Source organism: Aegilops tauschii, chromosome 3 (assembly GCF_002575655.3).
Source record: "Aegilops tauschii subsp. strangulata cultivar AL8/78 chromosome 3, Aet v6.0, whole genome shotgun sequence".
Classification (NCBI taxonomy): domain Eukaryota; kingdom Viridiplantae; phylum Streptophyta; class Magnoliopsida; order Poales; family Poaceae; genus Aegilops; species Aegilops tauschii.
In genome coordinates, this window is record NC_053037.3 from 285,132,244 (window position 1) to 285,143,850 (window position 11,607).

Genomic DNA, 11,607 nt, shown 5'->3' on the forward strand with positions numbered 1-11,607 from the left:
ATACTTGAAGGCTTGTAAGTATGCTATTATGGTGACTTAGATTCATATTCCGGGTTATATGTATGAGATTATGATTCTCAGTGCGGTAAGCTGCCTAGAGACTTGTGATTTGTTTTTCTATGCAGGATGGTTAAAGACAGATATTCGAGCTTAAGGAAAATAAATGATCAATTATGACCAGGAGGAATATAAGGAAGCAACTTCAATGGAGTTAAGCATTCAACACGTGCACGATGGCACGACAAAGTTAAAGTGTTGGTCCTACTCTATTACAAGACTCCCCGAGTCCAAAAGGGTGAAGCATTGTTTAACAAGCATAATCATGGGCCGCCTAAAGAGTCAAGATGCTTGCCGGGTCGAAGCTTCCGGCTCATCCCTCTCCGCTCCTCCGACTGTTCCTATGACCTGGAAGGTTGACGATTTCCATTCAATGCCGCTCAAAGCTTCAAATTGAGCCTCCTCGTCAATTAACCCGGCCGGGTCAATTTCTGGGGCAAAGGTGTGCTTACGAGTCGGCGGGACCAAGCTGATGGCTTCATAACGCAGAGTGGGGATCCTCTGATTCTCTGCGTCATAGTCCGGCTGGTACTTGGTCAGATCGGTATCATTCCCAATCAGGGTGGCCACCGGGCGCACGATCTTCACACAGGCAGCAAAGTCTTTTTGGTCGAAGGGGGTGCCGTCTTCCTTCAGGCTGGGGTATCCAAGTGCAATGTCAGCCGGGTCTAGCTCTGGAAGGAACGCCTTGGCCCGGCTCAGAGCAGCTATGGCTCCGGCTCTTGCAGAAGCCCGTCGCAGCTCTTGGAAACGCTGAGGAAGAATGGCAAGCCGGCGAAGTACGTCCGCCAGGTGAGTCAGAACCTCATTAGACAGGGCCACAACGGCCAAGGCGCTGTGACCCGGTGTAAAGTTCTTCCACCAAAGTGTACACGGCCTTCAGCTTGGTCAATACATTTTGGTTGAGGTTGGCGCTTCTGGGACCTATTTTGCAACGTCAGGTAAGCCGCTAGCAATGATGGGAATTATGAGACATAGAGAATGTAAACTTGTTGAAAGCCTGCAGAATGACTTACCGAAGATTGCGGCGACCATCTGTGACACATGGCGCTTTAAGCCGGAGAGTTCGGCGGTTCTCTCCGTCTGAGCCTTCTCCGCCTGTTCGGCCCGGCTTACCAGAGTAGCCTTCTCTTCGGCCCAAGTCTTCCTTTCGGCTTCAAACTTCTTCTTCAGCTTCTCTTGAGCAGCAATACTGGATTCAAATTTGGCGTTGGCCTTCCGGGTCTCAGTTTCCTGAGTCTTCAGGCGGTTCTTCAGCTCAGAGATGTCAGCCTCAAATTTCTTGCAAGCAGCCTGTACAATTTCCGGTTTATAGTATGAATAATTATTATGCAATTTTAAAGCCCCAAGCACTTTCCAAGCAAAGACACTTGGCACTTGGGGGCTAATGTATGTCGAAAGTTTTTATCTACAAATTACCGGTTCATGGAAGTAAGCCGGAAGCTAAGTCTACAACATATTCTATCATAAGTAGTAGACTTGGGGGCTAGTATGATAAAGATGACTATGCAGTAAGTACTAGAGTGGTACCTCAGACTTCTGCTGTATCTGCTTCACCATGTCAATCTCCAGGTCCCGGCTGTTGTGCACCTGATTGACATAGCCGGAGATGATATCTCCAATGCTCAGGTTGGCGTAGTTGGTGATGTCCAGCTTGGCCCTACGGCGCTCTAGCAGCTCTTCCTTGGCAGAGCACTTAGCCAGCGCAGTGGGTCTCCCCGGCTCGACAAATTCCATCCGGGTGATTACCACGTCCGGGTCATCGGCCGGCTGAGCCGGGTTGGAGATCTCCGGGTTAGCAGAAGTCTCTGTGATTGGCTCGTCGGTTGGAGCGGTGGCTTTAGGAGCAGAGGCAGCAGGCGGCTCTTGAGCTGAAGCCTCCGGTTCAGTCAGGACCGGCTCTTCGACCGGCTTATTCTTCTTCGCTCTCTTACTGAGCTTTGCCTGGGCACTGAAAGAACAAAAGGTTAGTACAAAAGTATGAGTAAAGATAAGCACAACAAGAGATGATCATCATTACCCGGGTACGGTCTTGAAAGCCGGCAAGTTCGATTGCATAGAGTCACCAGAGGAAGGTGAAGTTTCCTGATAGTTTGAATCAGAAGAATTGAGCGGTTGAGGTATAACACCCGCCATAGGATGAAAAGGATATAAGTTGGAGATAACCTCGGTCCGGCGCTTCCTCGACGCTTCAGGTAAGCCGGAGGAGAGGTCTGCATCTTTGTTGGTCCGGGTGTGCCGCCGGCTCTCACGAATCTGTTGCTTCAAAAGAATCGAGGATCTTGATAAGCTAAAGGATGTGAAAATCTTACTTTCCGGGTTACTCTTCGGACTTTCAGCCTTGGCAAGGGCTCCGAGTCGGAGGAAAGTGTCATTACCTCTTCAGTCACCGGGTTACTTGCTCCGGTGTCATCCTATGGATAATCAAGTTAATAAGGTGGCCAAAAGACAGCAGAAAAGCGGAAACAAAAACAAAGAGCCTACAGATTCAGGGGTTACCTCTGACTCGGAGCTATCGCTTAGCTGAAGCAGCTCTGAGGCAGTAGGCCTGCTTCCCTTCTTGCGAGGAGCGGCTCTCCTGGCGGCTTTCTTAGCCTTCCTGGCCTTCTTGGCCGCCTCATGGTCATATTTGACCTTCCAGAATTTGTCATTAGCCTGAAATATACAACAAAGATTTCTTAAAAGTTCAGAGGGAGATTATTCAAAGGAAAACCAAGGTGTTCAGGTCAGTGACTTACCGCCGGAGCCGGGTTAGCTTGGCAGAAGGGGTTCAAGCCGGTCCTCCCACAGTCGGCTAAGCTCTCATTCAGGAGAGACTTGGTCATGTCGTCCACAACATCCTCAGGAAGATCATTGGGACTGTGCCGCAGAGGGTCATCCTTCCGGCCCGTATAAGCACACATTAAGCCGGGGCGGCGGCTCAAAGGGATCACCCGCCAGGAGATCCAAACCCGGACCAGATCAATGCCGTTGAGGCCGTTTCCCAGGAGAGCCTTGATCTTGTTGATGGTGGGGATCAGAGGTTGACGCTCCGCCTGAGATAGTTTGTCTGGCAGAGGGTGATTTGGTTCCAGACGCACGGCACGAAAGCCGGGCAGAGGGCTCTCGTCAGCCGGAGAAGTGTCCTGGCAGTAGAACCACGTCTGGTTCCAGTCTTTTGGGTGGCTTGGCGGCTCAGCGTAAGGAAAAAGGCAATCTCTCCGTCGTTGAATGGAGATTCCACCAAGTTCCAGACTCGGCCCGTTGGCGCACTCGTTCTGGCGGTTTAGATAGAACAGCTCCCTAAAAAGCAGCAGGCTGGGCTCTTCTCCAAGATAGACTTCGCAGAATACTTGGAAGTTGCATATATTTGACACGGAATTGGGTCCTATGTCTTGTGGCCGCAGATCAAAGAAGTTCAGAACATCCCTAAAGAATTTTGAGCCGGGCGGTGCGAAGCCCCGACTCATGTGATCAGCAAAGATAACCACCTCACCATCTCTGGGTTGAGGTCTCTCCTCTAACGGGTCAGGGGCACGATAAGACATGATCTCTTTCTTGGGCAAGTAACCCATCTTTACGAAATCAGCTAAGGTGTCGTCGGTGACGTTGGACCTCATCCAGTTGCACGTGATGGGTGCTTTGGGAGCTTTGGGAGGCAGTGTGAAAGATGAAGCCTATGACAGAAGGAAAATGTCCGGTTCAATTATAAGCCGGCAGATGTCTACAGTTTAAATACTCAAATGGCGGCTTATGAGAGGGGCCTAATGACATATGGTTAAATGCATCGGGTTATCTAAGCCGCTGAAGGTATCATGAGTAATTCAAATTGTCTACAGCTTTATCATAAATGAGCCGGAAAGTTTACGGCGCATGGCTTCTTTTGAGCCGGAAACGTAAGCCGCCATAGCTCAGTAGAGGCAATTTTTCACTAAGTGTGGTGAAAACAAGTTTCACAGATCGCAGTAATTATTTTGGATCAAACGGATGGCTAAAAGGAAAAGTTTCTAGACCTAGCACAGACACAGAAAAAGTTCGAAGGTTTGAACGGAGCCTTTATGCAGTGAAAGGGGATCTATGTACATTGGGAATGGGAGTGAAACAGCTACCGCGGCAGTTTTGTACAGTCTAAAGATCAAGAAAAGGTGGTAATAATGAAATCTACCAAGAGCTCACGATGAACGACGACGAACACGGGAAGAACAGCAAGAACCCTAATGCGGATCTATTCTATGGAGTAACAAGGGCTTACGGGTGCTGGAAGAGTTGCGGAGGTCGCCGCCGTTTATCTGGTCACGACAGGTTGATGCAGCGGCCTGAGTTGGTGAAGACAAGAAGACCCGCGGCGGCGGCGGCGGTGGAGCTCGAGCGGGAGCACAGTGGCGAGAGGAAGAAGAAGATGGAGGCGACGAGTGACTGGAGGCTCATCGGGCCGGGCTATTTATAAGGCGAGGCTCATAAGTGGGCGCGAGAAACGAGGAGGTCACGGCGTGATTATCTCACCACAAAAACGCCTCGATTTTCGGGATGGCCTTTAAGGATAAGATCCGTTGAGGATATGGTGGAATAAAAAAATGGACTTAATGGAAGATGACGTCACGGCGGGTTACCAGGAATCCAGAAGATGACGTCACGGCGGGTTATAGCCTTCACACGACCGTAAGCCGGAAGATTTTTTCTCTCAAAAGAATTGAAGATTGACATGAACCGGTTCAAATCAATCTGGGGCCTAATGTTGAGGATATAACCCTTAGAGTCACCCGCCAGGAGGGGCCGGGTTACTCATAATGGTCATCACGCGAAGCCCAGTACCGAGCTTGAAGACGGCGGGTCAATGATGGGCCTAAGACCCGGAGATATCTTAAGGCCCGTAGTGATAACCGCCATTATGGTAGAACTTGTAGTGTAAAGCAAGAATAGTTGAGAGTCCGAGCCGGACACTCTTATGAGCCGGCCGAGACTCTGAGAGCCGCTGGGCGTCAACCTTCTCTGTATAAAGGGACAACCCGACGGCGGTTTAGAAAAAGGTAGGATCTCGTCGAGAGTCAGGCATAGCAATCAAGCTCTCTGGTCATCGAAACCATAAGCAATACCACCTCAACTGGACGTAGGCTTTTACCTTCACCGTAAGGGGCCGAACCAGTATAACCCTCGTGTTCCTTGTCCCGTTTAACCCCTTCAAGCTTCCTAGCTGCGATGGCTCCACGACTAAGTCCTAACTCGAGGACATCTGTCGTGACAATTCCACGACAGGTGGAGTTGCAGCCCACGGAGGTTCAGATGCGTGCGAGGATGCAAACCATACCTGGAGCGCCATGGAGTCGTGGGCGAGCTTGTAGTCCTTGTAGAGGAAGTAGCCGCCGCCTGCCACCGCCGCGAAGGAGGCCAGCCACACCCGCAGTATGAACCCCATCCTCCTCCACGCCGTTGAGGTCCCACACGAACCGTCAAGCGCCGCCGCGCTCCGCCTGGCAACCTACCGTGGACGACAGCGACGATGCTGCGGACGGCCGTCTCGGCAACACACACTCCTCACCACGACATCCAGGACCTCTCCGATGTGGCCGGGCGCTCTCTCGCGTGGTGCGGCGGCCGCCCGTGCTGCCTCTGCCGAGGACCATGGAAAGGAGAGGGGGACGTGAGACCGTGGAGAGGAGAGAGGGACGGGGGACCATGGAGAGGAGAGGGGGACGGGAGAGGCGGCGGCTAGGGTGGAAGGGGAGGGGGCGGCGGCGGCGGCTCTCCCTCGCGTGAGAGGAAGCGGATTGGGGACAGGAGAGGAAGCGGATTGGGGAGAAACCCTGGCGTTAGCCTTTTATACCACGTAGTGAAATTCCGAAAATGCCCTCGGTGGGGTGCTGTATTAACAGGCGGTGGCACGAGATCTTTATTGCGGGCTTCATTGCTACAGGCGCGCTGGGTCGATCCGACGGCCAGACTCGATTTAACGGACAGAAATGCATCAAGCAAACAAATCGAACGGCCAGAATGCTCTGAACTCTGAGAAGGCTCGGGAGTGCCTCAATCTCTTATTTCTCGATGTATGTGTGTGTTAAAAACGGAAAACCCCACTTACTTACGACCAGGTCCCACCTACGACTACGAGCGCCATTATATATTGAATAAGAAAAGATACCCCGAGGCGCCGGCGCATAATAAAAGGAGACGTTGGAGTCTTTCCCTTTGCCCCAGCCCGAATTAAACCCCTCCTTCCTCCTCCCCCTCGCTTCTTCGCGGAATCCAAACCCCAAACACCAGCCATGGCCATGGCGTCCTTCCGCCCCCTTCCCCTCGCGCTCCTGCTCGCCGCGTGCCTCTCCGCGTTCGTGCTGGCCGTGGCGCACGCGCGGACCCCACGGCTGGAGCCCACCATCCGGCTGCCGTCGCAGCGCGCCGCCGGGCAGGAGGACGATGACTCCGTCGGGACCAGGTGGGCCGTCCTCATCGCCGGTTCCAACGGCTACTACAACTACCGCCACCAGGTGCGCACGCGCTATACTGCTCTTTGCTCGTTCGCATCTCCGCGATCCTCGATTTTCCGTTCATGTTTTGTCTTCCTGTCGGTTAATTCCTGGTGTGCATCGCCGGAAGAACAGGTTGAAGAAAAAAAGTTCCGTTTGCTCTTGCTGCGTGTTCCGGTCCTATTTTGTGTGGTTGATGATTTGTTGAGTAATCCTACCGCAATTGAACTATGATTGGCAAACCCTGTTAATATGATGATATTGGCGCGGTGCCATATCGCCGTGAGGCAAATACTTGGTTTAAGAACGATTTCGTGTGCATCTCCTTTCGCATATGAACTGGGAAAACAAAAATAAATATCCTAGATATGAGATTTCCTGATTTTGGGGGCCTGCGTGTTTGTTGTGGGCTCCATCCACTGATAAGTGTATTATTGTAGTATACAACCCTTGTGGTTCCACCCACTAATAAGTATGGTTCCTGATGCTAGTATTTTGTCTATATATATAAATAGTAAAACGTAATGATGTACTCCCTCCGTTCCTAAATATAAGTCTTTGTAGAGATTCCACTAGGTGGACTACATACGGTGCAAAATGAATGAATCTACACTTAAAATGCATCTATATACATCCGTATGTGGTTTATAGTGAAAACTCTACAAAGACTTATATTTAGAAACGGAAGGAGTAATTAACTGCACTGGTCAGCCAAAATGATTTTGTTGTTGCCACGTACTGGCAGGCTCTATGAACACGATTTCAGCTATGTGTGTGACAGTGCTACCATAAGGATGAAATTGGGAGGGGTCAGTGACGACAATGAAGTACTGTGTTTGATTTGTGGACCGGAATTTTGCACTTTGCAGGCGGATATCTGCCACGCCTACCAGATCATGAAGAAGGGTGGTCTCAAGGATGAGAACATCATCGTATTCATGTACAACGACATTGCGCACAACCCGGAGAACCCGAGGCCGGGCGTCATCATCAACCACCCCCAGGGTGGAGATGTCTATGCTGGGGTCCCTAAGGTAATCATGCGTCTTCAAGGAAAATTTTCCAGTAATTGTTGATGTAGTAAAAATCTAAGGTTTGTAGATAGCCTTACTAGGTGCTACAAACTGTTTGATGGTTGCAGAAAAATGTGAATATGATATTCTAGAAATTACACGAAGGGAAATTTCAATAGCAGTTTGCACCTCATTGAAAATGATTGAATGTCTAAATTTTTATCAGTCTTTATGTTATTTTCCAATTGGTCGTGGATAAGAAGAATGCCAACTTTCTATGTGATAACGTCAACATCTTAATGGAATGAACCAATTCTAATGATCATGCATCCCTATCCACAATTTTACATCTGTTCGACTGAATATTTCTGTTACGACTGTAGGACTACACTGGAAAGGAGGTTAATGTCAAGAACTTCTTTGCTGTCCTGCTCGGTAATAAAACCGCTGTGAGTGGTGGGAGCGGCAAAGTCGTGGACAGTGGCCCTAATGATCACATTTTTGTGTTTTACAGTGACCATGGGGGTCCTGGGGTCCTTGGTCAGTATTCAGAACCTGCCATTCTTGCGCTTCCTGTCTTTTATTGCCTTCTTTCGAGAATTTTAAATATCTGAAACCAGTCAGAACAGATATTTCGTATACATGTATTCAAATCCAGATATGCACAATTAACTTATTAGTGTCATGGTTTTTTCATTCTGGTAAAAAATTCAGGGATGCCTACCTATCCATACCTTTACGGTGATGATCTTGTAGATGTCCTGAAGAAAAAGCACGCTGCTGGAACCTACAAAAGCCTGGTACGCCATCGCTCTTTGGTTTATTTTTGCTCTGCATGGTGTGCTGCTTGAAGCAATGGCCTGAGGTGTATAGTCATCTTCTTTTGTAGGTATTTTACCTTGAAGCCTGCGAATCTGGGAGCATCTTTGAGGGACTTCTGCCGAATGACATCGGTGTCTATGCGACCACCGCATCAAACGCAGAGGAAAGCAGTTGGGGAACGTATTGCCCCGGCGAGTACCCGAGCCCTCCACCGGAATATGACACTTGCTTGGGCGACCTGTACAGCATTTCTTGGATGGAAGACAGGTACTTTATTCCTCGTCCTTCTACCATGTTTTCCATTCAGACGCTAAAATCATGTACTGTTAAGGTCAGTTCGAACGCACATGTGGCGCTCATGTCAGTTAGTACTTTCTGCTACCGTACAGGGTGTGTTATTTCAAAATGATTAACCAACTAGTACGGCACTACCTGCTATCTTTCTCTATTTAAGTAAGACGCTGGTGATACGCATGTGTTCTCTGAATGAGGGTGATATGCATGTGTTGCTTACTTTTAGGTGCACATGAATCACAAATACGTGTGCTGTGTGCATAGCATGTGCTGTGGTTTTTACTGAGCTCTAAGCATGTGCTGACTATGTTGTCTTGTTTGGTCCCTTAACTACACAGAATAAATCTGATGTCAGGTCTGCCTGCCCGACTCACCGTCAACTCTTTGAGCTTGATCACACAAAACCCTGCACACATGCAGGCGCACGCGCACACAGACGCACGAGCGCACACGCAAGAGCACACACACGCACAGCCCATACACTATTGCTGCAGGGTGCAGTTCGGCTGAATACCATGCATTTAACTGGGCCGATTAGAGCTATTTTTCTGCTGGCTGTAAACTGCATCCTGTAGTAACAAACAACGATTGCAGGGCAAATCTGATGGCCATGGAGCTTGGGGCTTCTTTCGCTGTTAATGCTCCATGTAGAAATAGCTGTAGCTGTTGCACACAACCATATTCTTATGAAATTGCAACAGAACATCACCTGTATGTACTCCTATCGGCTGTCATGGTAGTGATTGTTGCAGTTCACCCTTTTATAGATGAACCCCGAGTTAAAATCCTTGGGTTATTTGTTTGAAAAGAACTTGTTTTTCGTTATGGTTCTTAGCCATTTTAGTTGTGCTCAAATAACATTGAACTTTCAATGTTGACAGTGATGTCCACAACCTGAGAACTGAATCTCTCAAGCAGCAGTATAACCTGGTAAGTACTTAAAACTTCAATTTCTTTTAGCTTAAATCTTGGAGCAGTTCTTTACTAACATAACCTAATGGTTGAGTAGGTCAAGAAGAGAACGGCAGCTCAGGACTCATACAGCTATGGTTCCCATGTGATGCAATACGGTTCTTTGGACCTGAATGCTGAACATTTGTTCTCGTACATTGGGTCAAACCCTGCTAACGAGAACACTACATTTGTTGAAGATAACGCACTGCCATCATTCTCGAGAGCTGTTAATCAGAGGGATGCTGATCTTGTTTATTTCTGGCAGAAGGTTTGTAATTATATCGTGAGAAATCTCGTATGTTGATTTTATTGTCATGTGATCTGTTGATCATTGCCATGCTTTACCCTCAACAGTAGCATATGCATAAACTCGGTAAAAAAGACGGATAAACTAACGGATTAATTTCTTTTGTTCTGCATGTAGTACCGGAAATTGGCCGAGAGCTCCCCTGAGAAAAACGATGCTCGGAAGCAATTGCTTGAAATGATGGGTCATAGATCTCATATTGACAACAGCGTCGAGCTGATTGGAAACCTTCTGTTTGGTTCTGCGGGTGGTCCGATGGTTCTAAAGGCTGTTCGCCCAGCTGGTGAACCTCTTGTTGATGACTGGAGTTGTCTCAAGTCTACGGTAAGGCTCTATTTGACTTTGGTTGGTCATCTATCAGCATCTCTTATCTTATGCTTCTGTTGTGTTTTGCTGTTGCCTATTGATCATATGTTAATTGTTTGGAACTGGGACAAAATTCTTTAGATTTGCTTCCAGTACCATAATAGTAGTATATACTCTTGCAGGTAATTTCTTTGTTATTGGTTGGCTGACAAAGAGAATTGTGTTTATCATTTCCCAGCGCTTCACTACAGTTGTCCACAACTTTTTAGTGTCTGTTCCAGTTACATGTCCATTAAGAGAATAGGTAGTGTAGTTAATGCATTCTTTAGCATTCCACCCACACTTTATGCTTTTGAATAGGTCAGGTGGTTGTAGCATGTCATTTTGCCAGAGGAATGCAGGGTCATTTCTCATCAACTCTTCCTTAGATTTAGTGTTCTGTTGGTCTATGCACATGGTGGGTTGAGGACAATTATAGCAAAAGAAGTGGAGTGGTTGACTTGGCATATGTAATTAGGTCAGAGTATTACTTCTAGGATGAAAAAATAATTTATGAATTTCCAAATTTCTAAAACCAACCAGTTTGGTAATCAGCACTGAAAGGGGAGGAGTGAATGTGAAAAAGGGGATCAGCATGCCCCTGCCTATGTCGTGGTTCATATAGTTATCAAGGCATCTGTTACTTTGTACCTGGATGATCTCTCAACAGCCAAACTGTCTGAGCAATGGTCAGTTGAACTATTCAGGATCGATATTTTCTGTATTGAAACTTTGGATGCTCTAAGTAACTAGTTTCTTTACTTGAACATATTGCCAGCTCCCAACTTTATACATACAGGTGTCATACGGGATATAATGCAGTATTGCAGTTACAGTTTGTAATTTATGTTGCCCATGCATGACTAATATGTGTCTTCCCTTTCTTCAGGTGCGTACTTTTGAATCACAATGTGGCTCGCTGGCGCAATATGGAATGAAGCACATGCGGTCCTTTGCAAACATCTGCAATGCCGGCATTGTTCCTGAAGCGATGGCAAAGGTTGCTGCTCAGGCGTGCACGAGCATCCCAACCAACCCCTGGAGTGCCACACACAAGGGTTTTAGTGCTTAAACCAGAGGTGAAGCAACTTGGTCCCTATCTCAGCTATTGTACCATATACCAAAGTCCTTTCCTATTCACACAGGGTTAGTAGTGCTTGAACCAACGAACCTTAGATGAATAAGAATTATGCCATTACTTCAGCTATTCCACCACACCAAATTACCTTGGCTGTGTCCAACTTGTAATGTACATATACCCGTAGTAGAAAGGTGATTTCCTGTGATTGCTGTACATACTCGTGATAGTTTGTGATCAGATGTGTAGCTCGCAATTCCATATAAGAAGAATGCAATCGCTGCTATTTGTGCGTGA

The 11,607-nt window shown here is 47.9% G+C and overlaps 1 protein-coding gene across 2 annotated transcripts; it reads left to right on the forward strand.

The window, feature by feature from the left end:
• The first annotated feature begins 6,143 nt into the window (after positions 1-6,143).
• Positions 6,144-11,607, forward strand: LOC109761353 (vacuolar-processing enzyme). 2 transcript variants are annotated; one of them, XM_020320169.4, is made up of 9 exons: positions 6,144-6,518; positions 7,367-7,531; positions 7,894-8,050; positions 8,225-8,310; positions 8,400-8,599; positions 9,508-9,556; positions 9,636-9,848; positions 10,005-10,211; positions 11,122-11,607. In XM_020320169.4, exons 1-9 carry the CDS (start codon positions 6,297-6,299, stop codon positions 11,302-11,304), a joined length of 1,482 nt encoding a protein of 493 aa, XP_020175758.1. In that variant the 5' UTR covers positions 6,144-6,296; the 3' UTR covers positions 11,305-11,607. The 2 variants fall into 2 exon arrangements, with proteins under 2 accessions (XP_020175758.1, XP_073366518.1); XM_073510417.1 differs by having other exon boundaries at positions 6,222-7,011; positions 7,177-7,531.

What these genes read in the sequence shown, in the direction of transcription:
- LOC109761353 (XM_020320169.4), top strand. Translation starts at nt 6,297, where the DNA reads ATGGCCATGGCGTCCTTCCGCCCCCTTCCCCTCGCGCTCCTGCTCGCC. An exon ending in TGGGGGTCCTGGGGTCCTTG is followed by an intron (nt 8,051 to 8,224) that starts GTCAGTATTCAG and finishes TAAAAAATTCAG; the next exon opens with GGATGCCTACCTATCCATAC. An exon ending in CTGGAACCTACAAAAGCCTG is followed by an intron (nt 8,311 to 8,399) that starts GTACGCCATCGC and finishes CTTCTTTTGTAG; the next exon opens with GTATTTTACCTTGAAGCCTG.